Source organism: Drosophila subobscura, chromosome E (genome assembly GCF_008121235.1).
Source record: "Drosophila subobscura isolate 14011-0131.10 chromosome E, UCBerk_Dsub_1.0, whole genome shotgun sequence".
Lineage (NCBI taxonomy): Eukaryota > Metazoa > Arthropoda > Insecta > Diptera > Drosophilidae > Drosophila > Drosophila subobscura.
Window position 1 is genome coordinate 13,114,903 of NC_048531.1, and position 26,950 is coordinate 13,141,852.

General features: G+C 48.0%; 5 protein-coding genes and 2 non-coding genes across 7 annotated transcripts; 3 read left to right on the forward strand and 4 right to left on the reverse strand.

Moving 5' to 3' along the window:
• Nucleotides 1-238: 238 nt before the first annotated feature.
• On the forward strand, nucleotides 239-1,494 carry LOC117890140 (protein late bloomer). Its single transcript, XM_034794826.1, has 5 exons — nucleotides 239-570; nucleotides 636-803; nucleotides 868-1,026; nucleotides 1,082-1,270; nucleotides 1,333-1,494. Exons 1-5 carry the CDS (start codon nucleotides 511-513, stop codon nucleotides 1,399-1,401), a joined length of 645 nt encoding a protein of 214 aa, XP_034650717.1. The 5' UTR covers nucleotides 239-510; the 3' UTR covers nucleotides 1,402-1,494.
• A 799-nt stretch (nucleotides 1,495-2,293) lies between these two features.
• On the forward strand, nucleotides 2,294-4,703 carry LOC117890625 (tctex1 domain-containing protein 2). The gene is made up of 3 exons (XM_034795572.1): nucleotides 2,294-2,425; nucleotides 4,106-4,432; nucleotides 4,504-4,703. The coding sequence occupies exons 1-3, from the start codon at nucleotides 2,409-2,411 to the stop codon at nucleotides 4,667-4,669; spliced, it is 510 nt and encodes a 169-aa protein (XP_034651463.1). The 5' UTR covers nucleotides 2,294-2,408; the 3' UTR covers nucleotides 4,670-4,703.
• Nucleotides 4,704-4,789: 86 nt separating this feature from the next.
• On the reverse strand, nucleotides 4,790-4,863 carry Trnat-agu. Its single transcript has one exon. It is a non-coding gene; the product is annotated as a tRNA-Thr (tRNA).
• A 910-nt stretch (nucleotides 4,864-5,773) lies between these two features.
• On the reverse strand, nucleotides 5,774-5,847 carry Trnat-agu. Its single transcript has one exon. It is a non-coding gene; the product is annotated as a tRNA-Thr (tRNA).
• A 2,173-nt stretch (nucleotides 5,848-8,020) lies between these two features.
• Nucleotides 8,021-9,175, reverse strand: LOC117890399. The gene is made up of 3 exons (XM_034795204.1): nucleotides 8,356-9,175; nucleotides 8,198-8,303; nucleotides 8,021-8,163 (listed from the first exon to the last, which is right to left on the reverse strand). The coding sequence occupies exons 1-2, from the start codon at nucleotides 9,060-9,062 to the stop codon at nucleotides 8,198-8,200; spliced, it is 813 nt and encodes a 270-aa protein (XP_034651095.1). The 5' UTR covers nucleotides 9,063-9,175; the 3' UTR covers nucleotides 8,021-8,163.
• A 2,732-nt stretch (nucleotides 9,176-11,907) lies between these two features.
• Nucleotides 11,908-12,737, forward strand: LOC117890675. Its single transcript, XM_034795656.1, has 2 exons — nucleotides 11,908-11,980; nucleotides 12,047-12,737. Exon 2 carries the CDS (start codon nucleotides 12,049-12,051, stop codon nucleotides 12,583-12,585), a length of 537 nt encoding a protein of 178 aa, XP_034651547.1. The 5' UTR covers nucleotides 11,908-11,980; nucleotides 12,047-12,048; the 3' UTR covers nucleotides 12,586-12,737.
• Nucleotides 12,738-25,119: 12,382 nt separating this feature from the next.
• Nucleotides 25,120-26,609, reverse strand: LOC117889717. The gene is made up of 4 exons (XM_034794138.1): nucleotides 26,600-26,609; nucleotides 25,624-26,544; nucleotides 25,442-25,565; nucleotides 25,120-25,380 (listed from the first exon to the last, which is right to left on the reverse strand). Exons 1-3 carry the CDS (start codon nucleotides 26,607-26,609, stop codon nucleotides 25,549-25,551), a joined length of 948 nt encoding a protein of 315 aa, XP_034650029.1. The 3' UTR covers nucleotides 25,120-25,380; nucleotides 25,442-25,548.
• Nucleotides 26,610-26,950: the final 341 nt, after the last annotated feature.

Here is a 26,950-nt window from a genome sequence, read left to right on the forward strand (position 1 = left end):
ACTAAACAGTTATGGGAATATGTTTAGCAATGCAAGATTCTATACAAAAATGTCGTAGCACGAAATGAAACAACTTAAAAATCCCAGATAAGCGGATTTTGTTCTCCCACAAAGCATTCTCCATAGGAGAGCTATTTGAGCTAACGATGATTGTGTAATTGAATAATTATTACACTATGCAGTGATTCCATTATTATTAATGTTACATTTATTACAGATAAGCAGTGACCAGTCATGGACTATCCCCCCTACAGATTACAGTGACTGTTACGGTACTTGGAGAGTGAGTCAGCGGGGAGTTGCGTTGCCACAAAGGCAAGCTCCACGAAATTGTAAATCTTTTCTGGCTGCTGATCGTATTTGCATATGTGTTTCCATTGCTTCGAAACGTAAACGAAGCTTTTGCTGATGCAGTTATTCAGTTCAGCATAAGCCGTGAGCGAGCGAAGCTCATCGAAGCTTTGATCTGTCAATTTTGAGAATATTACCAACCAGAGAAATCCACTGAAAATGGGCTGTGCAGCGGGAGTGATTAGGTATCTGGTGTTCCTGATAAATACACTAAGTTCGGTAGGTGTAATTTCACGTTTGCAATTAATTTTTGTTTTTAATATATTTTTCGCATTAATTTGCAGGTGGTGGGCCTTGCCGTTGCGGTGATAAGCTCGCTGGCCCTTGAGGATATTAATGAAGAAGGAAAACCCATTCTCATCATGTTTATTCTTGTCGGTGTGATTGTGTTTGTGATCTCGTTCTTCGGCTGCTTCGGTGCCATCAAGGAGAATGTGTGCATGACGTGGACGGTAAGTGGATCGCGTCATCTGAGTTTTGCTGAGCATTTTAAGACAAGTTTTTCCCTTTCCCCAGTATGCCATCACGGTGCTAGCTGCTGCCATCATATCCATCATCCTTTTGTGCATCCTCGCTAGGCACACGGGTGATCAAACCCTGGCCAAGAATGAATTGGATGATGCCTGGGCACAGCAGAAGAACCACACCGATGCCATGTCCATTTTCCAAACGAAAGTATGACCATGGCACTCACCTTTCCTCGTCATCTCATATTTTGTGTGTATTTTAGTTGCACTGCTGCGGCATAAATGGAACCAGAGACTATACCGAGGCGAATCTAACTGTGCCCACCAGCTGCTTCTATCCCAATAGCGACCAAAAAGTCTACGAAGTTGGTTGCCTGGCCAAGCTAAGTGAGTTCTATGAGAATCTTTTGACGGGCTGCAAGACATCTGGATGGATATTCCTGGCCATTGAGGTACGTTCGTTGAGCATCATTCAGCCATTTAACACTGACTCTTTCCGTCTCTGTCTTTACAGATTGCTGCATTTGCATGCGCCGTGTTTTTAGCCATAACATTTAGAAATGAGCAACGCCGTCGCTACTGATGGTGCCTGAGGGCAACCAATTCACAACTGTGGACTTTCAATTGCTGCATACTTTTGGTTACCACTTTTACTTTTCTCTGGGCCATCGATTATTTTTGCCAAATAAATCACAACGATCAGCGATTCTATCGAACGTAATCGTGCTTAATCATTAATTCACATTTTGTCTAATATAATTACCTCAATATGTGAAATACGAGGGCTGTTACGAGCATTCTTCACACATTCTCTACAGACACTGTTAGAGTCTCCAAAAAGTTGCAGTTGCTTCTCCCGCACACTATTCACATGCTCTCCACCTTTCTCCCTTTTCAATCTCTCCACACTCTCCAAGGATTCTTAGTGATGTGCATGCCGACAGTTGGCTACCTGCAATTTTAATTGCCTAACTGTCTGGCATGGCAGGGTCATGCAATGTTTGGTGATAGCGAAAAGGAAAAGAAAGAGTGGGAGAGGAGAGGCAGAAACAGGCAGTTTGTGTCAAGTAGATTGCAAATTACTCAAAATAAACACAATTTAGAATACATTGGCACACATTTGCTTCACTGCTACCCCGCCCCACTCTCTCTCTCTCTCTCTTTCAGTCTCTGCAGAGTTGTCTGTAGACATGCCAACCTAAATCAAACCAGAGGCAGAGCTAACGAGTGCCACGGAGACGAGCTCATTCCCCCTCATATCACCGCGTGTAAAGGTATACGTTTGTGTGTGTGTGTTGTGTGTTTGTGCTGTCAGAGCTCGTAAGTCAATCACCATCATCGCGTACACCTTTACCCCTTTCATAACCACCTTCCACCACACATTGTTAGCTGCTGAGTTTTGCGCTTTTATGTCTGGGAGCGCCCGGAGCCCGGAGCCAGAGCCCCAGTTCCATTTGTGACGAGCGCACGTGCAGTTTTGCCGGAAATCCCTCTCTGGCGGAGGCAGAGCACCAGCTCCAACTCCAACTCCAGCTCCAGCTCCAGCTCCAGCTCCTGCTTAGACGTAGCATAGGCCGAGGCGCCGCTGTTATGAGTCGCATGCAAGCGTAAGTTCCATCCTATTCCATGCAAATTTTCACCGTTTCGCGTGCACCCGAGTGCTAATGAGTTCGAGCCCGTTCCGAGTTTTGTTACCCCCTTGCCGCCACTCCCACGTCGCCCGCATATTAGCGGAAAGGAAGGCGGTACAAATAGCCTAATTTGTTTAGCTGCTGTTTAATTTCTCTCACACAAATCGCATAAAAAACGCGCCACTGTTCCCATTCCTTGCACCGTTTGGCGTGTGCCGGGACAAAGTTCTTGTGTGTTTGGCAATTAGTAACCTGGTAACCGGTTGGGAGTTTGAATATTCTTGGAATATTTTAATGGCTATTTGTAAACTAATCATCCAACAAATAAGTTTATGCATAAATCTACAATATCTGCCAATAAACGTGCCACAGACTCCTGCATCTGCTACTCTGTGTTAGAGAATTTGTTTGGATCGCTTCCTACACTATAAAAAAATATATAGTCATTAGTTCAGCCATTTCGATTAGATTGTTTTGCCCTCAAATGTTGCAGATAAGGTTCGGGCGACTCCCCAGACTGTTGGGCGCCTACCCCAATTCGAAATGTTTTATGGTTCCGCTTCCACTTGTCTCCCGGCCATTTGGGAACAATGAGTAGACGTCAACAGGGCACACGAGACTTGACAGTTATATCAATTTAATAACTTCATATATTGTACATATGTACATACATATTTACCTACTTATGTACATGGATAGATAGACGTTTGGGTGGCCAGAGCGAAGTTTGCATACGCTACAATCGAACAAAAACTTTCGCGATAAAAAGCAATCAAAGTGCTTGAAAGTTTTGTGGGCCAGAGGAAAGACCTCACCCAGGTGTCGCAGGGCAAACCGATCAAAAGTCATCAACTTCAAAAAGGAATCGCGTGCCGCCTTCGTGGCTCGAAGTAATTTCCCCTCACACACACAAAAACACACACAAACAGTTCCCATATGGCAACACTTTGCCGTTCCGCTGGCTCCTGCCCCGTCGAGTGGCTGGTGGCGATGACACCCACGTCTCCACCGCCATCAACCGGTGCGCCGGTGGGCTCTGTCTTGGATTTATGATTAGCGGCACGCAAGGCTTCCGCCCACTTAGGGTTGGCAGCGTGACACGAGTGTGCCTCAACAAATGCCAACTAAAGGAAGTACAGTGAACACTCGATGGAGTGCGCAGTTAGGGTACTAAAGAAACTTGTTGAACGAACTAAATGGCAAATGGACAGAACGAAGAGACTGGTTGGAAAAGGGTTTGTGTTAGTTTTCCCATAACTGGCAGGGATTGCTGTACCTCCCACTGCCACCTCCAGATCCGCATGTGAAGAGTGGGCTTAAACCAACAATGCTGAGGCAGAAACTTTTGACGATGTGTGGATGCCCCAGGAGGGCATGGCATGAATCGGCTCGGCAGCTCGTGTCGGCATGTCGTCCTGGCCAACATTCCTGTCAGTGCACAGATAGCAGCGCTCGCTATTTGTTTTCCTTTGCCGGCACACAAAGGCCAGAGGCTGCTCCAATTTATCGGAATATCCAGCGGGCAAAGACACACACAATGAGCAGCTGGAGCAATATGAAAACGCGGTAGGACGCGACCCACTCGCAAAATAGAAAATTGAAACTTGAAACTCAACGCTAATCGAAGAAACAATTCCCAATTTTGTGTGTCCACAGGATAACCGCATCGGTTCGCACCACAAACCGAATGAATGCTCTGCTCTCGGAGTCGATGCTCAGCCGTCGACGTGCCCTCAATCCAGAGGGTGAGGGCGTGGCTGGCTTTGAGGGCGGCGAGCGCAATGAGAAGCCGAAGAATGATTGGAAATTCTTTCACACCAATTTCAATATGGAACGTGCCCACAAGATCATCGAAGATTGCATCGAGGAGCGTCTGCTGTGGGATCGCTTCAGTCGCAATTACGACTCGTGGCGGGCGCTGCAGCTGGTCGAGAGTCTGGCGGCCGAGATACGCGATCGGGTCAAGAAGTTAAACCACAGTCGGTAAGTGTGATGTACGCCTTCAAGCCGGCTCCCCTTTCCCCACTCTCTACTGATTCATTTACACTCCTCAGGCATCGCATCATCTGCCTGCTGTCGATTGTGGAGAAGCAGAATCAGGGCATCTACCAGAGGATGTGCCACTTGATGGACGAGAAGCGGGATAATTTCACACAATTGGTCTTTGAGCGGCCCACCTACTTCCTCATCGTTGTCCTGTATCTGGTGCACAAGGATTAATCCTTAGAGCTTCTAAAGCGCGTCACTCTCCTTAGGTTTACGCACGATATAAATAATTGGAAATAGAAAAAAAAACATTGACAAAAAGTAGACAACCATCCAAGCGTCGTCCTTGATGGCAGGCCCCGGCGAGATTCGAACTCACGATCTCCTGTTTACTAGACAGGCGCTTTAACCAACTAAGCCACGGCGCCCTTGCAACTTCCACCTTTCAACTACTCAATTTGAGCAACATTTTTCGAGCAGAGGGTGCCTATTTTTGGCTGTTATAGACTCTAGACTCTATTTACGAAATTAATATTTGTTCAGTTGTTTCAATTTGGAGATATTGAACCCGAGAGAGGCAGAGATGTATGAGATATGGTTTCGGTTGTCAACTGTTAAGATAACAGAAATGTTAATGGTAAGCTCTGTTAAATTATAACGGGAAACAATAAGCTTTTCACTTGAGAGCTTTCAACTTAACGGTAAGGCGAGAGCTTTCGACAGAAAGGCATTGTGAGAGCTTTCACTGTAGCCGTAGTTCCTTAAAGCTGCAAAAAGCACCGTCAATTTCGAATGTTAAGTTGACATTAAGCTTCCAGAAAGGGTAATTATGTTACAAAGGACCTTAAACGAGAATGTAAGCTTTGAGTTTAGAGTATATTCAAGTCGAATGATGACCAAAAACTTAATAGAAAAAGTCACTGTGTTCATACGATTCATACTTTATCTTATCAGCTACTTGGGCAGTACTTCCTCTATCGAACCGATAACAGTTCGAGCAGTCGAGCAGTTCCCACTGCACCATGGGCATTGTTAACAAAAGCAGACACTGTTCCGATTTGTTGCCCATGCTCCAGGGCAAATGCTTTATATGTGTGTGTGTGTGTGTGTCTGTGGCAGCCAAAATGCCTGCCTGTTTTAATGATTATTGAAACAATTATTGAGGCAATAGAAACAAATTAACGGTGGGGTAGGAGAAGGCGTCAGCTGGCAGGCGGAACAATAAGCAAGCCATTAAAAGCCAACAAGCAATTCGGAAGAACTTCGGAAAAATGGTGTGGTTCAAGGGAAAGGAAAGTGTTATAAAAAATCAAAGAATCCCTGTTAGCAAAGAGGGATAGGCCCCGGCGAGATTCGAACTCACGATCTCCTGTTTACTAGACAGGCGCTTTAACCAACTAAGCCACGGCGCCCTCGAAAGCTGCTCGGGCAGAAGACTGCACAAAGGCAGGCAGAACGGCAGGCAGCAGCAGCAGCACGGTAGGGCAGGTAGCCGGCGGAAGAAAATTCATAAATAACTGTACATATGGCCAGCACCCCACCGCCCACTGTATGTGTGAGAGAGAGAGTCGGCGGCATACACTTATCTTTCGCAGAGAATGGAAAAAAGAGAGCGAGAGAACTAGTTATGTAATCTATGCCATATTTATCTACAACTTGTGCCGAAGACGACAAAGTATTTATAAGTAGACGACGACGACGACGTATCGTACGTATCTGCTATTTGCTATTTAAATACTCGCTGGCACTCTCCCCCCCTCTCTGGCTCCCCTCTTTGTGCAGCTGCTGCTCGCAGGCATGTTTGCCTATTTGAGGCTGGCACTGGGAGTGGACTGGGAATGGGAAAGGAACAGCGGAATGGGCTGGGTTCTGTCTCTGCGGCGCTGTGTCTCTGCGTCTCAGAAGAACTGAAGAAAAATGCAAATGTTGCCGCTTTGGCCAAATGGAAATTATTTGTACTTTTGCGGTTGCCTCACACACACACACACACACACACACAGAGCGTAGAGTGGTGCAAAAGTTGGGCACTTGAAATGTATCTTTGAAATTGCTAGAAAACAGCCCAAGGCGGAGGGGAGGGCAGCCTGCTCCTTTCTACTCTTTCCACAGTTGATTCCTACTTTTGGTTAGACATTCAGCTTATTAGCAAGTTTGGGGGCAAAACGCTTTTTGGTTTTCTGTTACTTTGCCCTGTCAAAGAGTTCAGTGGAGCAGGCAAGGCACGAAAACCGCCAGGCAATTGTTTTAGGAGCACCGTTAGAATGGCTGGCTGGAGAATGGCCAGAGGTCAGTCGCCTGCCTGGGAAATTGTGTGCCTCCTCCGATCAATCGAAGTGCCCCCTATAAATCACATGATTCCCCTTTCCCCTACGCACAACTTTTGTGAGCAAATTCCCCCTGCAACAGTTTAGCTGGACATCCAACGAGCTACTTCCGCACGTTTACAAAACTAATTGCCCGAACTTAGTTGCTCATCAAATTTGCCGGCATCATTTTACGCAGATTTTTATCGCACTAAAGCCCCAGTGGAGAGTCTGCGCCGCCCCTTGGCCGGCCAGCGTTTCGGCCAAAAAGTATCTAATGCGTTTCCTGTGTTTTAGCCATGTAGCCAGCCCGTTCGGTGTCTGTGTCCAAGCGCCCCAAACCCAGCCTCCTGTGTCGCTGTCTGCAGAGCGTGTATCTGCGTGTTTGTATCTGTGTTTGGATACACTATGGCCGCGGGGAGTAGCAACTATTGCAAGCAACTAACTGCTGCTAAATATTCCAGAAACCCAAACCAATAAATTCTAAATCAAAGGTACATATGTATGCTTGTGTCTCATTCTGCATTCCATTCTGTTCCCTGTGCTCTGCACATTCCAATAACCGTTTACCTCTTCTCTCTTATAGTGCATCCGCTCTTCGTGTTGCTCTCTTAACACTCCCTCGGGGCACTCGCCGCTTGTTAGAGCATTGTAATTTGGCATTGGCATTGGCATTGGCATTTGGTGTGGGGGCATTTTGGGCTGCCCAGAGCCAGCAGAGCCGCTTATCAGCACATGACTCCAATAAATTCGTTTTCGCTCGTTCCGCGTTATCTTGCATCTCACTCAGTGGCGAAAGAGCGACCCATGTCGCCCCACCCCACCCCCCACGTCAAATGCGCAGCAATTGAGTTTTTACGCATTTCGACAACCTCCGAAAAGGATATGGGAATGTTAGAGTCGGTAGATGAAGTTGGAGCCGGAGCAGGATAAGGATTTCAGCCATTCCTTTCTTCCTTTCTGCTGCTGCTGCTGCTGCCGACGGCGCTTAGCTTCGAGCTGTCAGCTCAGCTTTCTCTCTCTCTTTCTTTCTCTCTCTTGCTGTGGTGAGGATTTGATTCCCGTTTTTTCCTCTGCTTTGTTTTCCGTGTGGCGAAATCTGCTTTTGTTTTTATCTGATGCCGTTTCCTATTTAGCCGCTTTGCCATCTTATCCTGGTGGGAATGCGTGCACGTTGGGAAGTCGGATTAGGCGGAGTGTCCATGATACGAGGGATACACAACCCCACTTTAAGGCCACGTTTTTCGCAGAGTTTGAAATTTTGTAATTATTAAGGGAAGGGAAGGGAAGGGAGGGGAATGGGCGCCATTAAGGGCCGCAAAACGTCAATAACCCTAATTGGGCGACAGTTTCAAAGCAATTACAAAGGGCCCCGACCCGAGCCCCGCAGATAAATTTGGGAATTAAAAATCAACATTAAGCGCCAAAAGGGGAGAGGAGCGAGGAGCGAGGAACCCGCTCAAAACTCACTCGAATCGCGAAACTCGGAGCGCAGCGAGTTGGGTGGCGAGGAGGGAGCATTGGACACGAGTGACTTGTGGGTGTCCGGTGGCACCACGTAGGTTCTGCAAAGGAAAGGATTAGGGACTAAGCCGTATGAAGTCCCTCGTCACTCACTTGACACTGAACTGCAGATGGAAGAATCGCAAGTGGGCCAACAAGCTCTCGTAGAGATTGTGCAGAAAGATCCGCGTCTGAATGATCTCGCCGCGCAAGTGCTGCGCTGTCTGGCGATGGCAGTGCATCGGCACGAGCTGCACCCGCCTGCCGTCAATGTGTTGGATGAGCTCCCGCATGCGCCGCCGGTACGCATTATTATCCACCTTGCAGGCCTTGTGCTGCTCCCAGCGCTCGATGCACAACCCAAAGTGATGGATGGCGCGCAGCTTGAACTCCCCAAAGACATCCAACTCCTTTCGCAGTCGCTGAATGCGTGTGGTGAGCATACAGCGCCAACCGTCCATCTCCTTCAGCTCCTTGCGGCTGTCATTCAGGTGCGTGGCCATCGATTGCAGTTGGCATCTGAGTACACATTTCTGGCGACGCAGCGCCGCCAGCTGGCAACTTTCTATGGTAAGGAAGGACTCGTCTGTGTCCTCTGGCGCTGCCTGCGCCTCGGGTTTCTTGGGACTGACAACGAGCTTGCTGCGCAGCAGCAAGAGACGCTGCTTCCAGGCCTCCAGCTCGTCGTAGAGCGCTTCCAGATCCAGCTGCTGCTCCTCTTCGCCCACAGAGGCTGTGGGTTCGGGGCCGCTGCTGAGTATCTCCTCGCTCTGCTCCTGCTGCTGCAGTCCTGGCGCACGGCACTCGCCGTAGTTCCACATGGCGGGACGAGGGATTTAGGATAAATATTTGGGTGGGAGTTTTCGAGGAATTTTCAAATGATTTTCTCGTGTTTTTCGCGTGATTTTCGTGTGTAATTTCAACTGTGTGTGTTGGGAGTTCTCTGCTGGGACTGTAATCAAAATGAAATTCAACTTTAAAGTGTTGACAGCAACTGCACGGCTCGTTAAATCAAAGTTAAACTGATTTCCGCACCCCCCTCCATCGGCTAATTTAATTGAGTTAAGCAAATCCGGTGGCGGGAGGGTTTTGGGACCTGCCGCGTTTCGCTTTCAATTAAATGAACAACTTTTCAGCGGCTGTACCTCCCTTCCGCCGGCAGCCACTCCCACCCGTTGTTATGGCATTTTAACCCCTAATTTATTAATGACTGTCGGCATTCGTCAGAGCCAAAAGTTCATATTTCAAAAATTCAGAAAACCCAACGAAGGGTTGCCGTTCCCCAACTTATTGGGCGGCATTTGATTAATGACACTTGTGATGGCTCTGTGTGTGTGGGGAGAGAGAGTTTGGGGGTTGAATAGACATTCCCCTGCCACCCCAAGTTGTGTATTTGCCAAGTTTCACTTTTCGGCGAGTCCTGTCACGTGCAAGCTGCAGAATGGCAGCACCAGGATGCCGACGCTGGAGCCCGAGCTGCCCCCAAAGACTATTTCTGCATACCGTTGCGCATTGTGACATGGCAGATGAATTTGTGTCCGAACATGTGTTCGCCTGCTCCAGCTGCAGCTGTTCCAACAGCGAGACATTCCTTTGGGGTGGAACTCTGCAACTGATACAGATAAATTTAATTTCGTTTGTTCTGTTTACAAGGTCTGTCGATGGCAGGAGCGGCAGCAGGAGCAGGAGCAGGAGCAGGAACTTGCATGCCAGCACGAATTTTGATTCCATGGCCCTTCCTTCCTGCCTTCTGGGATCCCTTCTGCCCGAGCTTATTGGCATTATAAACACGTAGCTCCTGCACACGCCGCTCTGATATCATTTCCCCAAATGGGTTTATTTGTGGTTCTAATGGGGGGGCTTTAGTTTGTGGGCAAAGTGAGACATAAAGATGAGATTTTAAATTGTATTTTCGTTGACCAGCAGCCAAGCATTTCCAGTGAGGATTTACCTGTAAGGGTTACAAGTTTTTAGTGTGTAATTGGAAAGAGTTTTAGCTGCTCTACTTCTAGACTTATTTGTCTTTAAACTTCACTCTGCTTTCCCATTTCCTTTGGCTCTTCATGTGAGCTTGTCCTTTGGCATAAATCAGTTCCCAATAACTTTCCATTCGCGACATAAATCTGAATATTTTCGGCATGCAACTTAAGCCCCATGGCAAACGTGACTCAATTATGTGGAGAACAATCTCTGCCTTGGTCTGGGAGGGGACTACTCAAATTTCATATGTGATGTTTTTTTTATACAATGCATAATTCGGGCAGAGAGAGAGAGAGAGAGCTGAGAATTGATGTGGAAAACAATAAAATTGAATCGTTTTCGCATTCGACATTCAAAGGAAACGGCAGGCAACTGCTGTTCGCATAATGAACTCATCTCTAGACGAGAATAATAAATTTCCCCGATGGCAGTGCCAGCAGCAGCCATTTTAAGGCATCCTCCTTATGTTTCATGGGCCATTCGCATCCACCATGTTCCCAGCTCCATCAGCCAGCCCTTGCCCCTGCCCCTGCCACTGGCTGGCACTCGTGTGTGATTTTATTTTCTGCTTGCAGGATCCCGCTCCAGGACAGGTCGTAAACCACAAGTGCCTCCGACTTGCCTCGGGTTTGGCTTCTGTGTGGCAGCGACTTTGTCGCATTGGGGGCTTCCGCCGGCTGCCTGGCGGCTCCTTGCTCCTTTCTCGTGCCGCGCGCCACTCGTCGAGTGTTTAACTCATGAACGCCCACTTTGATTTCCATTTGAATTGTGCGCACAGACGGCAACGCGAGCCACTTGTAAAGTTGCCATATGTGCCACCGATTTATGGACGCCGGCAAATGGAAAAAAGAGGGAAGCCAGAAATAATGCAAGCTAGAGGTGCAAAACCAGAGAGGAACACTGTCGATACTATCGACAGATGCTAGCTTCATGATTGAATATGATTGAACAACTTCAACAAATTGATTGAACATAATTGAGAATGCAAAGTTTTCTTCTGTGCGTGACGCACATCGCGATGCATCGCTTCGATCACAAATCTAACACACACCTACATACATACATACATACATATGTCTGTGCATATGTCGCTCTCCCTCGTAATGAAATTACTCATAATTGCGTGACACGAAAGAGAGGGAGAACCACCACCATAACTGCATCAAGCTCCCGCTCTTAAGCGCAGCACTTTTGCCTTTTCTTTTGTGTTTTCTGTTTCGTGTTTTTGTTTGAGCCGCGACATGATCGATCGTGTCTGACAATAACAACTCAACGAAAGCGCTCGCATGTGTTCGCGCTGCGCTAAGTGCCGTTAGTTTTGTTGGGGCAAAAGGCAGCGAAGAACAGTAACAGAGAAGTGCATAAATCGGGCTCCGCTTGAGCAGAGACTGATTTTAACGGATCTCTAACGGATTCTCTGCGTCCCTTTTCGCAATGTGTCCGTAAATAAGAGGCGGAGGTTATTTGTAGACGTCTAAGTTTAAGCGGAAGATTATGCACAAAATGTTTAATTTGAAACAATCTTAATTGCACTTCGCTTCAAAATTAGCGCTTAAAAGTTGGTTTGTTGCATTCATTCCTAGAACCCGATACTATTAAGTTAATATCGATTTTTCTTTGAACAACCATTCATAACTATCGATGGCTTGGCTTGCACACTATCGCTGGTTTTGTCATCTCTAGTATAAAACTGTAAAGTCATCCAGGAGGCAGCTTTAAGCAGTGTAGATTCTACAAGCAGCAACAGTTTAAAGTTCAAGTAAGTAATACCCCGAGCAGGAGCAACACAGCAACTAATCGCATCCTGTCCCGAATCTGTCCCCAGCCATGGTTCCTTCCACGTTGAATCCGTCGCTGCAGCAGCTTCTCGTCGCTGAAATGTTTCCCAAGGAGCTCGGCTTGAGCGCATATCAGCGCCAGATGTCCGAAATTGTGATCGGGTACATTTGCCAGGGCCAGTACCAGGAGGCACAGGGCATCCTAAACGCCAAAAGTCTGCCACTGCCACCCTGGCAGACGGTCGTGCTGCGCGGCATTGTGCTCCGCCTGCAACTGCGCCAAAAACTGCAGCGTGGCGAGAGGATCGAGTTGTGTGGCGTTTTGAACGAGCAGCAGAAGGTCGGCGTGAGGGCATTTCTGCGGAACAAAATGATGGCCGAGTTCTTCAAAGCGAAGATCGAGCAGCTGTACCAGAAAGTGGAGCTGACGCTCGAGCGAGTGGACCAGAAAGTGGAATTGAAAGTGCTCCACTGGGAACTGGAGCTCCATCGTCAGATTGCCATGGAGGACCGCAATAGAATCCACAAAATGTGGGGCTTCACGATCGCGTCGCTGGTCGCTGTGTTCGTGGCACTGTGGATGTGAGGAAGAGAAACAACGAAAATACTTTCACCTGCTGCTCCAGACGATTCAATTAAATGCAATTCGCACGCACACAGGTGACGGCAAGGAGCTGGAGGACTGCCTGGAAACCTGTCACGGCGCCTTTCTCCTTTTTGAAAAATAGATTTCCAGAAACGTTTAAGCTGCTGCATGTGTCTTGAATTTTAAACCAAGTGCCACCCACACCACACTCGCCTCCCATAAACATATTAAAATTGCGCCAAGGTGGGATGCAAGCTAGACAGAACCAACCCCCCAGGACACACAGGACTCCAGCCCCATCCCCAACTCGGGTCCTGCTGGAGCATATGCCTGGGCCGCCAAATAGCACAAACGTGACCAAAGTTTTTGTGACTCTTTGTGCATTGTTGGCAGGCGATCATTTATCTTAAATGCCAGGCCATGGATACGGGGGCCCCAAGGCTGGAGTCCTGTTGGGTGCTAACGTCTTGCTTCCTGCTTTTACTTTTTTGGGCAAGTTGGTTGCCTGGCAGCCAGGAGCAAGTTTTCCAGCAAAGGTGCACGCCAACTGCCTAATAAGGAGCCACAATGAAGGACTGAAAGACTGAAAGATGAACGATGGAATTCATGATTCTAAGCAGCTTTGCGGGCAGGACAACCCAGAGCCCAGAGCCCAGCTACCCGGGGATATGACCAAGGGTCAAGGCTGGCCTGAAATGGAAATTGCACAGTTGAAAGGGAAAAGTTCCGCCACACCCCCCGCACACACCAAAGGAAAAGTTGATTCAGCGAGACTCAAACTCAAATATTTAAGGGAAAGTCTGGCAGCCTTTTGATATACTCCAGCTGGAAATCAAAGCTTAGAAGATTTCTATTTGAAATCTAAGTTTAGTTGCTGATTTTTCAGCCCTAATTTAAAACATTTCCATGCAAAAAAGTGCGAGTAGTTTTTGCTTCTTTTCAGCGCTGAACAGCTGAGGCTTACGAAACTTTTTGACAAAACAATTACTGGGGAAAGAACAAACAATGTATGGCTGAACTGGGAACCTTTTCTTTGCCCTTTGCTCCTTTCCTTGCCTTTTTCCTTGCCCCTTTTCTTGCTTAAACTTTTTAAATTTTTGTTTGTTTGCCCAGTGACTTTGTCTGGCAATTGTGCTGGCTGGAAGGTTGCTCCTGCCCTGCCTTGGATATTAAAATTGCAAAATTTTTTAATCTTTTTGAAGCGAAACGTTTTACATATTCTATAGATTCGGGCGCACGACATAATGTCCCTATTGGGTGTACAGCAGGAGCTGGGAGCGGCAGGCAGCATCACATAAGGTTGAAATTTATGTATGTATTCGGGCAGCACAATTCCCCATGCCACCACGCATGGCAATAAAAGGAATATCCCAGCTATAAGGACGTTTCCTCTTCAAGCAACACCCAATCGCAGGCAGTTCCAGGAACAGCTCTAGCTCCTGGCACAGCCTCCTGCTCCTTGCTGCTGTGCTGGGCAAAGTTTTTTGTCCTTGCCAATGCCAGCAACGTAAAATTTTTATAGACACGTAGGTGAGGCAGCACTCCTTGTGTGTGTGTGTGTGTGTGTGTGTGGGTGGATGCTTAAATCCCAGTTTACTACTTTAGGTGTTTACCACACAAAAGGCCAGAAGCGGATAGACCCCACCCAAGGAGAAAGTTGAGCGCCAGTTGGATACTGAGATTGAGATTGTTTCTGCTGCTGCTGCTGCTGCCGCTTGATGAAAGATTTTTATCATGCAAATAGTTAAGCAGCTGAAGTGGGTGGGCATTGCCTCCCACATTTTATGGGCGCCACTAAATTGGATTTATATCAGCAACTGCTGCCACATGCTGAGCGCAGAGACAGAGCCACGGGCAGAGGCAGAGTCGAAGACAAAGCCAGGACACAAAACTTTTCTCGCATTTATCACTCGATGGGCTTGGGAGAATATGTTTTAATCATATTTATAGCGTGGAAAAGTTGTCTCACCCAGCCCGTGACCATGCCTCCACTTAACTTATTGACATTTGACCTCTAAGGAAACGCAAACCCGAAACCCACGCCCCAAAAGGAAGCTCTAACGAAGCAGGACACAAGCGGGAGAGGGATGTGGCTGGGGTCTTGCTGGTGGGTAATCCTGCCTCTGCGCGTGCTGCGGCTGGCTTGCGGCATTGTCCCGAGTCCTGGTAGCTGTTCCCCGCTCCTTTATCTAATTTATTTTCCTGCTGCGTATTTGCATTCGACTTGTGCCTTGTGCTGTTCATTTGCTAGCATCTTCCATCATTTGTTGCTCTCGGCTTTAACAATTTTTGGACCATTGTCGATGGCTTTGCCCCTGCTCCTTGCCGATTTCCTGCCCATCCTCGGGCTGTTGTTGTTTGCCCTTGCCACTGCCATTGTCGATGATGATGATGGCATTATTATGTGTTGCTCTTCCTGCCTTTTGCACCTCCCCACTTTGGCAGTGGCATTACTTCCGCTTCCGCTGGCTGCTTGTAAAAACTTTTTTCCTTTCCTTGTTCGCTTTTCCTTTTGACATTTTTCATTAAAATGAAACTCGCTCTCTGCCTCCAGTGAATTATGTGTCACGTTGCCTGAAATTAGAATTTCTGATAATTTATGTTGGATTTTATTGAATTTTAATGATTTTTCAAGCTTAGAGGAACTTTTTTTACATTAATTGGGTTTGGGGTTTTGTAATTTAAATTTATGGAAATTGTTTTTGTGGCATTGAAGGCCATTTGGGGCAACAAAACAGCCAACAATTGGTTTTATTTGCCATGTAATTTTACATTTATATTTTGTGTAAAATATTTAGCGAGTTTCTGGCAGATTTTAATTCGATTTGCTTTGAGATTTCCCAAACAAATATTTTTCCACGTCAATTGCATTTAATTTTTGGCATTTCTCTGTACAAAAATATTTACCAAAATTAATTTCCCATTGCCCAGCAGCGTAAATAATTTTGATTTGTTATTTAACTTTTTGGGCTGCACACAGGGACAGCAGGGACTCACATGGCGTATGAGCAATTAAAGGATTACATCGACTGAATGCCAATTAATGTGGCAAATTATTTATTCAGCTGTGAATTGTTCTGCGGCTCATTATTGGCTTTCCGTGGCATTGCATTTCAATTGCATTTAAATGTTATTTTAATGCCAACAAAAAATACACCAAAAATGCTCGATGGGTGCGCAAACTTTTGGGGAACTTAAGGCTTAAATGTGAGAGGAGTTGTGTGGGTGTTGGCCGCGCCTAATCACCGATGGGAACATGTGCTGACCACTGAACCATCCAGAATTTATGCGCTGCAGCGGGTGCCCGCCGGAAACCGGAAACTAACTGCGCGCTTTTCTGGTCTTCTGGTTTTCTGGTTTAGGCAAATGGAATATTTAATTAAAACATTCGCAGACAGCAGCAGCAGCAGCAGGGCAGGGCAGCGGGCACCAGTTGTGGCACCTGTAACCCAGGTGGAGTACTTCGCAATTTGCGGTTCAAACTAACATGGGCTCGGGGTCTGAGTCCCTGTGTCTGTCCATTTGCATTCCGCCCCTTTCGAAAAATTTGTTATTGCATTTATGGTTACACGTGTGTGTACGTCCGTGTGTGTGTGCGTGTGCACAGGGGCAATAACATTTAAATTTTATGCTGGCTAGGCTTTCAACGCCTCTCGCAAGCGATGACGAAGCCAAAGACTGCGACGCAGGATGATGGCAATGCTGCTGCTGCTGCTGCTGATGATGATGATGATGATAGCGATGATGTTGCGACTAAGACGACTCTTTGGTACAATAAAAATGTGACCATAAAATTATATTGTCCAGGCCGGGGCCAGCTTGAACTCGGACTCCGTCGTGGCAGCGGCAAGGGCAATCTCTTCTCCCCCCTCCCGTTCTGGCTTAGGCCTCCTGCTCATCGTATGTGTTTGAGTGCTTGTATTTTTATTATGCTAATAATGGTCTGAATGCCAGGCCTTTTACTGCCAGCCTGACTGCCAGTCGACCTGATTCGAAGTGTATGCGCTGCCCCCGAAAGTAGGCAGTGGCAGGGGAGCTGTGCCTGAAATCTCAGCCAAGAGTGGCTGCTGAGCTCTTTTACTACAGTTTAATAAAGCCGCAGCCAAATTTATGAGCATTTAAATGTACATAGATACGTACGCACACATATTCGTTTATTATTTATAACAGCTGCTGCACAGATTTAGCCCCAAATGCGTATAAATATGAGTGGCTTTCGAGGGGGCCACAAAGATCACGGATAATGTGTCAGTTGGCTTAGGTGGGGATTTGCGCAGGACGAGGCATAAAACCTTCGCTGGAGCAACGTTATTTCCGAAGAATTTAAGTCAGTGACTGCTGCTCTAAGAACGTTAAAAGTGAGAGTGAACGCTGCGCTGTAGGAGGATGCCCAGTCAATCGTTGTGCGGAAGAACTGTCGTTAATAAATAACGGAAAACGGGCATAAGGCAATCGTGAACTCAAAAGAAGGGACTGTAAAGCAGAGGCCGGCAGCGTCGCGGCGACGTTGTTATTGTAATCCATGCCGGAGCTGGAGCTTTCAGTTATCCGTCTCGGCTTTGATTCTCTTTTCTTTGCCTGCAGCTTCGCATTCTATGCCCATAGAAACAGATCTCGAGCAGCGCAGTCGGCACAAGCAGAGTATCAACGCTTTCTGAGAGCAGAGCGGTAGAGAAAGAGCTGCGCGAAGCGGCAGAGAAAGAGCTTCGTATGGCCCCATGCACAATTGATCGGCTGCGCGCAGCAGCAGAGAAGCAAGAAACGTTTTTTGACTTCGCGTCTGTTGTCTGTGCATACAAACGCACTGAAGCTGCGTGCCGCTACCTGATCTCTCCACAACTCTCCACAACCCATGTAGAAAACGGCACTGTTTTGTATGCTTCATTCGTGTCTCCAATTTACAGTGTAAGCCCAATCAGCGTATTAAAATGTGCTTAATTATTCGTACAGCGACACACACACACTCCACTAATGGCACTCTCCTTCTCCTCTGTATTGTAATTTGCACTAAGCCAACGCATTGTTGAGTCAAGCGTTTGACATGCTTTGTATTAACAGTTAATTTCAATAACGACGCCGAGGCAGACCTACCCCCGCCCACACACACACGTCGTACCTCCAAGGAGGCTGCGTCTTGTTGCTGTAATGAAGTCCTAATGCCTTTGCCGGGCTCTCGTGTTGCCTGACAGCAGCCCGGACAAGTACACGTGTCAACACTGGGGGTGGGGTGTGGCACAGCCAAACATGTCAAGATTTATGTCTTGGCTCATTAGTAAGCTAATTTGTCATGTGTTCTGCGCTGCTGTAAGCCGGCGAGACTTTAAATTTTTCAACACTTTAATTGAAAAACTCTCCCCCGTCGAATCAGTGTCTCAGCAGCAGCGTTGGCAGGGGAGACTTTCGCTCGGGGATGAGGGTCTCGAATAAGATGCCCAAATTGCCAAACTTTGTTTGCCAGCAATGCAGGGATTAACTGTATTTAACTGCCAGGCAGCAGCAGCAGCAGGGAAGAACAAAAAAGAATACCCAAGAATAGCCGAAAATTCCACTTGGCTAATTTATGGGCACGCCACCCCCGTGCACGCCCCTTGCACCCCTTTCGCTTTCGCAAGGAATGGTGAAAAAAGCGAAAGAAAGAACGAAAGAACGGAAAAATGTAGCGAAAATCGGGGTCTTAGCAGTGCATAAATCTTAGACCGCAAGGAATGAAGCGACCGTAAAGCGGATTACTTCTGCCGTGCATTGAAACAATTTATTTTATTACGATTTCTCCAGTCTGTTTTTTCCCTTTCTAGTTTCCGTGTGGTATCCCTTTCCCTTCTAGTTTCCTAGTGGTCTCCCTCCCCCGCTGTGTTGTAGGCGTGTCTGTGTTGACAGTTTTAAAACAAAAGTTGTCTACTTTGCAGTTTTTGCTTAAATATTCACAGTAGGATAGTCCCACAGTCTGGGGTTCCACATTTTCCCGATTGCATTCTGACTGCTTGCAGTTGGCAGTGGCAAAAGTTTTGCTGCAACTTTTTGCCCAACTGTTTGCTCAGCTGGAAAAGGGCGTCTAATTGCTTCGACTATGCAAATGTTGGGCGTGAAATGAGACTGAACTGCGAGTAGAGATGTGGTTAAGGGTTAACGATTAATCAGGAGGGAGACACTAATAGAAGTGTATGAAAATTCCACATAAATGTATTACCCATCCAAAGACTCTCTTCAAGTCTGTAAAGCATTTGTTATGGAACAATCGAACAGGTCTCTATGTTCACATCTCCAAGTCAAGGTTATCTGCTGCCACATGCTGATTGCTTTCTTATGTTTGGCTGCAGCTACACCTACTCCTCAGGCACCTTCTGCTTCATGCCCAGCGCCTGTATCCTCCTCATGACTTACAACAGAATGGCACGCACTGCCACAGGGGGGCAGAGACCAGGCAGGAATGGCTGTGTGCTGTGCTGTGTTGGCAAAAACATTGGCAATTGTGATATCTTTTGGCTGGAACGATGTGTCGACAGGCAGCGATAAGATACGACTATGCCCCCAACTATTCAGTCAAAGCGAAGAGCCAAAATATCAACCTGTCTTTGGGGGCTACGCTGAGAGAACTGGGAGAAGAATTTACGCTAATCTGCTGGCAACACGCCACAGAGTTGCAGGTTCCTTATGGCAAACAATTCATTAGCATTAGAGGCGGGAAGGCAGAGAGGGGGACAGGGGCGGGGACAGGGACATGTGTTGTGACGCTGCGGACAATGCAAATGCGAAATGAAAGAATGGAGAAATGTGAGAATGGTGGAAGAAGCATTTGAACAAGCGCATAATTGCCAGGGAATTTACGATAATGTTTTAAATTAAAAAGGATGTTCGCCACAGACCAGATCCCGACCAGCTCTGGCAGCTCTGCACCCGTTCCCCTCGCTCCCTGCCACAAAGGAGTGGAGTGGAGTGGAGTGGAGTGCAGTGGAGTCGCCTCGCTGGACTTGAGTTGGCATTAAAACATCTTGACGCAATTTCTGCGATAAGTCGACAGCAACGAGCCAGCGGAGAGCGAACCCAAGGCAGAAATAATGGCTGGATTATGTACGAGCCATGTCGCTGTTGTTGCTGTTGTTGCTGCTGTTGTTGAGGCTCCATGGCTCTGCCCATGGTCATGACCAGCTCATGTCTACAGCAAAAGATCATGTCGAGAACGAGCATGGCCGGGATAAATCAAGGCCCCAGAGCAGACCAGGCCAGGCCAGACCTCTTGCGCTTGTGTGCTGCCAGCCTAAAAGGTTTTAAAACTATTTTTGTAAATTTAATGTGCGATAAAAGAAATGAAAATGCAACAGGTTGCAAGAGGCAGCAGCAAGAGGCAAGAGGCAGCCCAAAAACGTGACGAATGCGCCGGCCTGGCGTCCTGGCATCCTGGCATCCTGGTGGGAAAGCGTTGACTTTTGGCTAGGCCGGATATGCGATTTCTGGAGCATTTAATGTGCGTCATTAAATTAGAAGTTAGCCAAAAGCAATTTGCTAGCTGCATTGCTGCCGGCTCCCTGGTGCAGGTGCAGGCCACCCAGCAAACGAAGCTCCTCCTCGTCGTCGTCGCTGGCCATTAACATTGTGTTGGCCTAATGAGCCAATCGCCATAAATGGCCAAAAACATTGAGCAGCAGCAGCAGCGGCGGCAGCAGCTTGTAAAATTAGAAAGCAATTTCAATTGCCCGCGCCAAGTATTTGCTCAACATCGAAGATCGAAGAGGGGGGGATCGGGGATCGCTTCCAGTCATGCTGGGAATGTTAATGCTTATGTTGTCTTAAATGTTGTGGGCCCGGCCGAAAAGCACTTATGCTAATCATGGCCATTAACAGTTGAACTTGAGCAGAGCCAGCAACCAGCAGCCAGCAACCAGTTTGTGTGTGAGGCATCCATCAAGTTCGCTGTCTGAACTGAAGCCAGACACCAGACATGGAGGGACGTGGTCCTGTCGCCTGTGTCGCCTGTGTCGCCTTGTCGCCAAGATCGCTGACAGCAGTTCTATCGCTGTGCCAGCGTTCCGTTATGCGGCGGCCACTTGATCCAGTTTGTGTTCAGGCTCCCTTGGAGCATGTTCGTTGTTCATTTAAATTAAAAACTGCAACGGCTCTTTATTATTATGGCTTAATCGCGTTGCATCAGCATTAGCCGAGCGTGTTTGATGTTCGTTTTTGCTTGCTGGCTGGTACAACAATTTACACCGTCATCTGGCTAATGGCTAAAGGAGGTGTTCGGGAATCAATTAAGTTCGTGGAAAAGAAAATGCAAAGGAGCTGGAAATATGAGCAGATAAGACCCAAGTGGCACCAAGGGCCGAGACCAGAGACTCAGACCCTAAGCTGACAGCAGAAACCCGAACTTGATATTCGTAAATGACGCAGCTTTGGGGTTCAGGCTTCGTGGGGCTCTAGATAAGGATATTTTGAGCTGCAGCTTTTCTTCCACGCATCTGGCAACGCTGCAACCTGCTGCTCTCTCTCTCTCTCGCTCTCTCTCTCACTCTTTCTCTTGTTCCACCTCTGCTCTCATTAAGCCTGATGCCCACGAGCAGCAGTATTACATTCTAACCAACACAAAAGCGAAAAATAATAAAAAAAACTTGCACTTCCAGTAGAAGTCCCCGGCAGAAGATGCAGCCAGCACGCAACAAAAGCGAGGGGGAGAAATGAAATACAAAAAAAACTCGTTGGCCAACCTGGTTCCCGTTGCGTCCCGCCTGCTCCACCGCGACCGGACCAGCAGCCCATCCCCATGCCATTCCAGCTTCGGCGAATGCTTTGCGCGGCGGCGGCCAGTGCAAAAAGCAAGCTCAACGCGAGCAGAACTCCAGACCGAAGCACGGATCACAGACAGAGACGGAGACAGCGACAGAGCAGAGACTTGGCATCGGGATCTCTTTCTCGTAGTGCGGTGTAAAATCTCAGCTTTCCGCGATGTGTAAGAGATACGTTTCAGTGTGGTGCTATGGTGTGGCATAAAGAAGGCATTAAAATCGCTTGCCAAGCTGACAAAACGGCAATAAATTAAGCCAAAAAACCGCCGCGGGTTCGCATAAGAAAAACACCAACAACAAACGAACAAATTTCGCAGCTTGGCCGCTTACACGGTTGCAGTTTTCGAAAGGTAACCGAGGTAGCTGGTTCCCGTAACAGCAAAAGCAAAAGCAAAGCAGCAACAGCACCGCCGGCCAGGAAGAGCAACCAACCAACCAACCAACCAACCAACCAACCAGTCTTCTGCTTAGAAGATCTTCTTCGGGCCGGTCTTCTTTGGTCTCCTTTGGGTCGTTGCCACAGCCAGTGCAACTGCCACTGCAACTGCGTGTTGGGAGAATGGGAAGCGCTGCCAATGTCGAGGTCTAGGACTATTATTAGTTTTGCTCACTTGCGGTAATTAAAGCGTGAAAATCACTCTTTAAATTCTCATAAATTCGTGCTCTAAACGCAACATTCCGAGCCAAAGGCTGCAACTTTGTCACTGAGTGTGCATGTGTGTGTGTGTGCGTGTGTGTGTTTTGCTGCATCCGTGCGCGACATTTGTAATGCGTTTTCAATTATAGAGTGGAGAGCAAGTGGGATTACGACGGAATTGCTGACAAAGGAGTGCATAGGTAAGTGCTTGGGCCGGCAACTTGCGCCCATGTTAATGGCCTGTGGGCGTGGCCCAGCAATTGCCACAGCGACTGTCAATTGATTTTAATTTAAGTCGCGGCGATTCGACTTAAATTGCCAATTATATTTAGTCGCTAGATATACGATAAAAGTCGAGAGCCGATGGCCGAAAGCCAAAACGAAACTGAACTAAGGCAACAATTTGGCGAGCGTTTTTCCTGTGCCCCTTTTTGTTGCCACCCCTCCTTTTGTGCCATTTTCGTATTGTAAATAAAACGGGTAATTGGCGGACAACAGACAGGCAGACAACTGTGATTTAATCGCTGTCGCGTCTCAGACAGAGACCAGAAATGCCAACACTTTGGCAATGCCCCAATCCCAAACTCCCAGTCCCCAGACTATCCCACATCCCCAGCCCATACAGCGCCGATCCGTTTCGTTCCGTTTCGTTTTGTTCCGCTCTCCCCCTGCACTTGCTCATTAAAAGCGCGCCACACTGACCTCAAAGAGCTTAACTTATTCGCTGTGCACCCCGCGCTCTCTCACACTTACACTCTCTCTCTCTCTCCGCGGCTGGACCTGGACCAAAACAATACAGAAACAAGTGAGAGGGGACAGCAGCCAGTCGGATAATCGAAGCTTTTGATACTCTGCCAGTCGAATGTCCAAAGTTCTATAAAATCAACTGTAAACTAAAGCTTACTTACAACCGAGTATGAAAATCATAAATCATTCCGATATCTGCAGCAACCTCTATAATGGGTGTAAAATATTTGTGTACATGCTCTCCCTTTCCCTGTCTCAAACCTCTATTAAAACCCATCATACCCTCTGTTAGCGCACCAAAAGAATTAAAATAAATTGCAAAAACAAACGAAATCGAGGGAGAAACAATGGGAGGGTCCGTGGGGAGTGCACCGTGGGAAGGGGCTCCGTAACAGCGAAGAGTTAACAACTTAATTGGATTTGCATGTAATTTTACTGTCCAGATTGAAAAAATCGACAGTTGTTGGCAGTTTGTTTGCCGGCCAGCATCGCAGATAAGCGCAAACGAGGGCCACAAGGATCCCTGCTGCCTGCAGCCGCGGCAGGGGCGAAAAAAGTCGCACACAAAACGCACGCAAAACGCTGGCGAAACGCTTGCAAAACGCAGCCAATTTGGCTTATCCTTTTTTCTCTCTTTCTTTTATTGACATATTAAGCGGCTTTCCATACACACACTTGGCTGTGGTTAAAGTTAGTTTGTAGTGCAATCAATTGGGGGTGGGCGGTTGTTAACAGGCTTTTCCCCACAAAGTGAAAATCCCGTCTTGCCGGTTTATTGCCTTGCGGTGCCCACTGTGCTGCCGCTTAATTGCCATTTGGCATAAATTGTATCTTTATGGACAACGTTTGACCAGCACTGACACTAAAGCGAATGTCCACTGTAGTCCGGAGCCCCCTTCACAGCAATTAACATTTTTCGCCTCGCCAAATATTTAAGCAACGGTTAAGTGTTACCTTCTTGGCTGATAATACCACCGATCTGTGGGCCACTGACAGGCCATAAAATTTGGCGCTGCAGAAGCTGCCACCATTTGTCGCTATAAATGCGATTTAAAGTGAATATCTCGGGTCGCTTTTCTGCTGTCGCTTACCCTCCCAACTGAGGCTGCGCAGGTAGAAACTAAGCGACAGCGTGGGCTGCGCTGAAAGTTTACGCCACGCGGCATGCTTGGAAATGGAACGTGCAGGCAGCTGCGCCGAAGCTGTGTTCTCTCTGCAACTCTCCAGTCTACTCTCGCTCGCCGTTAAGCCTTTTGCTTTGACAGTCGCCAAACTTCTTATCTGCGTCGCTCGAAAATTAAACATGTCAGCGCTTTAAGAGAGGTCTGATAAGTTCCAACTCCACTCTCGAGTCTCGAGTCTCTTGTCCTGCTCCTCCTTGGTTCAGGGATTACGCAATCGCAGCCTCGCAACCGCGCCTTGTATGGGTATGGCATGTCCCATTGATGTGGTCCATAAATTTGACTGCCTTTTTGATTATTTCTATAAAAATAAATACTCATAAGCAGTTCATAAGTCGCGTTGGGCCTTTTGTTTCTGCTTCTAGCCGGCATTGCAGTTCGATTTTTGTTTTTGGTTGAGTTGAGTCAAGTCGAGCAGCGGCGATGTCGATGCCGAGTGTGCATGTGCCATAAATTAACGTCAATTGGCGGCAGGGCAAGCAGACACAGATGCGAAGGCAGTTGCAAGCAGTGCAAAAGTGCAGTCAAGCAGCAGCAGCAGCAGCCAGGCAGAGGCTGGGCCGTCAGTAAGCGGCGGCGCATGCGCCCATAAATCTTTTTTTTCGTTGCTGTTTTTGTTTTTTTTTTGGCTATGGCACGGCGGCAGCGGTCAGCAGAGTTCATGTATTCATTTCTGACAAGCCTACATTCGATGTGTGCCTGTGTGCCTGTGTGTCCGTGTGTGTTTGTGCATTCAAATTGTGAAATTAAAGTGGAAATTGGCAACAGGAAACATAAAGAAGAGAAGAGGCCCCACAGGCCAGGGAGGGCATTGGGGTATCGGCATTGTTTCCACATCTCTGGCTCATATTGATTGAATTCAAATCGCAATTGGCCAAGACAAAGGAATGCTCTCCAGCGCAGAACAGACGAGAGCCGCGCAGACCGGACCCAACCTGAGCCGTGGAATGTCACAGTCATTTCGGTGCCCTGACGAACAAGTGGTGCCCCAGCTGTGTGTCGCCGAGCCGCCTGTAAAATGTTCATCAAATGAACGCTCAAGCGATTCGCGCACACACAATGGCCACATTTAAACAAACATGAGGGAACCAGCAGAGGAAAGACACAAAGCCACCAGCCAACTGCTGGCCATAGAGAACCCAATTTAAGTTGTTGTTCGCTCGGTTCTGGTTTTTCTCCTTCTTTCTCTGCTTTTTTCAGCTGCAATTTTTCACATGCCTCGTCAGATACGTCATTGTCAAGTGCGCGAACGGCGGAGCCTAATGAAAGTAACAACTGGCACTGGCCGATCCCTAGATCCGGCCAAAGTGTGCGCCTGCCCGGGCGGAGATGCGGCGATGGCGGCCCATGAAGTAGATGACATCCTTCGATCGTACCACGAACAGAAACGGCCGCGTGGCGCAATCGAATGTGTTGTTGGTGTAGAAGAAGTGCAACAGATTGACGGCGGACTCTGAGAGGATCAAGCTGCAAGTTAACATTGTTATGGTAATCGCTGGAGCGGCGGCACGAACCTGCGAGCGTGGAGGAACCACCAGGAGCGTGGATGCGCAGGCGAACGGTCTGCACGAGGCGCTTGAGGCGAGTGCGTCGGGGATTGCCGTGGTACGGCAGCTGCGCATCAAAGAGCCAGGTCATCTAGGGATGAAGGAATACCGAAAGCATATGCCACGTGTTGCCTGGTTGTGCCACTCACCTCCTTCGTGAAACGCTGCAGCGTCACCCTTGCTGTAGAACTGCAAATTGGGCAAACGCACCGCAACGCTCGTGGGGATGAGCTGCTCGGCCAGCTGCTGATAACTGCGCTGCTCCGCACTCAGCAGCGCTGCCTCCAGCTGTTCCAGCGACATTTTGGGTGCCGGCATCAGCAGCAGCAGCGTGAGCAGACTCGGACTCGTCTCCGTTAGCAGCGGCAGCTCCAGGCCCAGGCAAGGCACGAGCTTGCCACCCAACCGGAGTCCTTCCGCATAGCGATACTCTCCACGTGCATAGCTGTACCTGCCCACTGAGCGGAATTGCTCATCCAAATGTGCATGGAACTGGAGGCCACTGTAGAGCTGCAGTTCCGGCGAGCCGATGCCCAGCTGCTGCAGCAGCGCCCCCACACCGCGTTGCCGCCTGGACAGGACCTCAACGTTGAAGTATTCCCAGACACTGCGATGAAAGCTGCTGGCAATCTCGTGCTGCCCATCGTAAATGAAGTAATTCCGCAGCAAAATGTCTGATCCGAGCTCAGCAAAGTCCTGCGCGAAGTACTCCTGCGCGATGTCGGCAGCAATGTGACCCGTGATCAGATCCGCCGTCACCTGCCGCAAGCGCACGGGCAGCGGACCCGTGAGCACCTCCGCCCCCTCGGTGGGCACAAAACTGTGGCCCTCAATCAGACACAAATCCTGGGCCAGCAAACGCATGTGATCCGGGTAGGTGAAGTTGTAGAAGGCCACGAGAAGCTTTTGCAAGGATGCGGGCGAGAAGAGCACCACGGGCTGCGGGGTCTCAGGTTGGAGCAGACTGCGCAGCAAACCATTCGCAAAGGCATCCCGAGCACAAGGACTGGGCTGCAGCAGAGTCTCGCCGCGCAGGTAGAAGCTGCTCCAGATAAAGATTATCACTACAGCTAGAGGAGGAAATAAATAATTCCTGGGAAACAAATTTGCACACAAAAAACTCACACGACTTCATGTTGAAAGTTGAAAAATTGATTAAAAAGTAAATGAAAACTAGGCAGAAAATAATTAAATTTCCCAGCAAATGCCTCAAAAGCAGACACTTTCCAGCACTGTTTATAATTCGTTTATTTTATCAATTTAATTCGATAAAAATGAAGACGAAAAGCTGCCAGCAATTCATAAAAATCAAAAGTTTATGCGCTGCAGCAGCTCCAAACAATTTCCATAATAATTTTGCGTATTTTCATGGCCCGAAATCTGTGAAATTTTTGATGCATGCTAATGGCTCTCGGGCTGTGGCAAGCGTTTATGCAACACATGCCACCACCAAAGCGGATTATCTGGCACCCACAT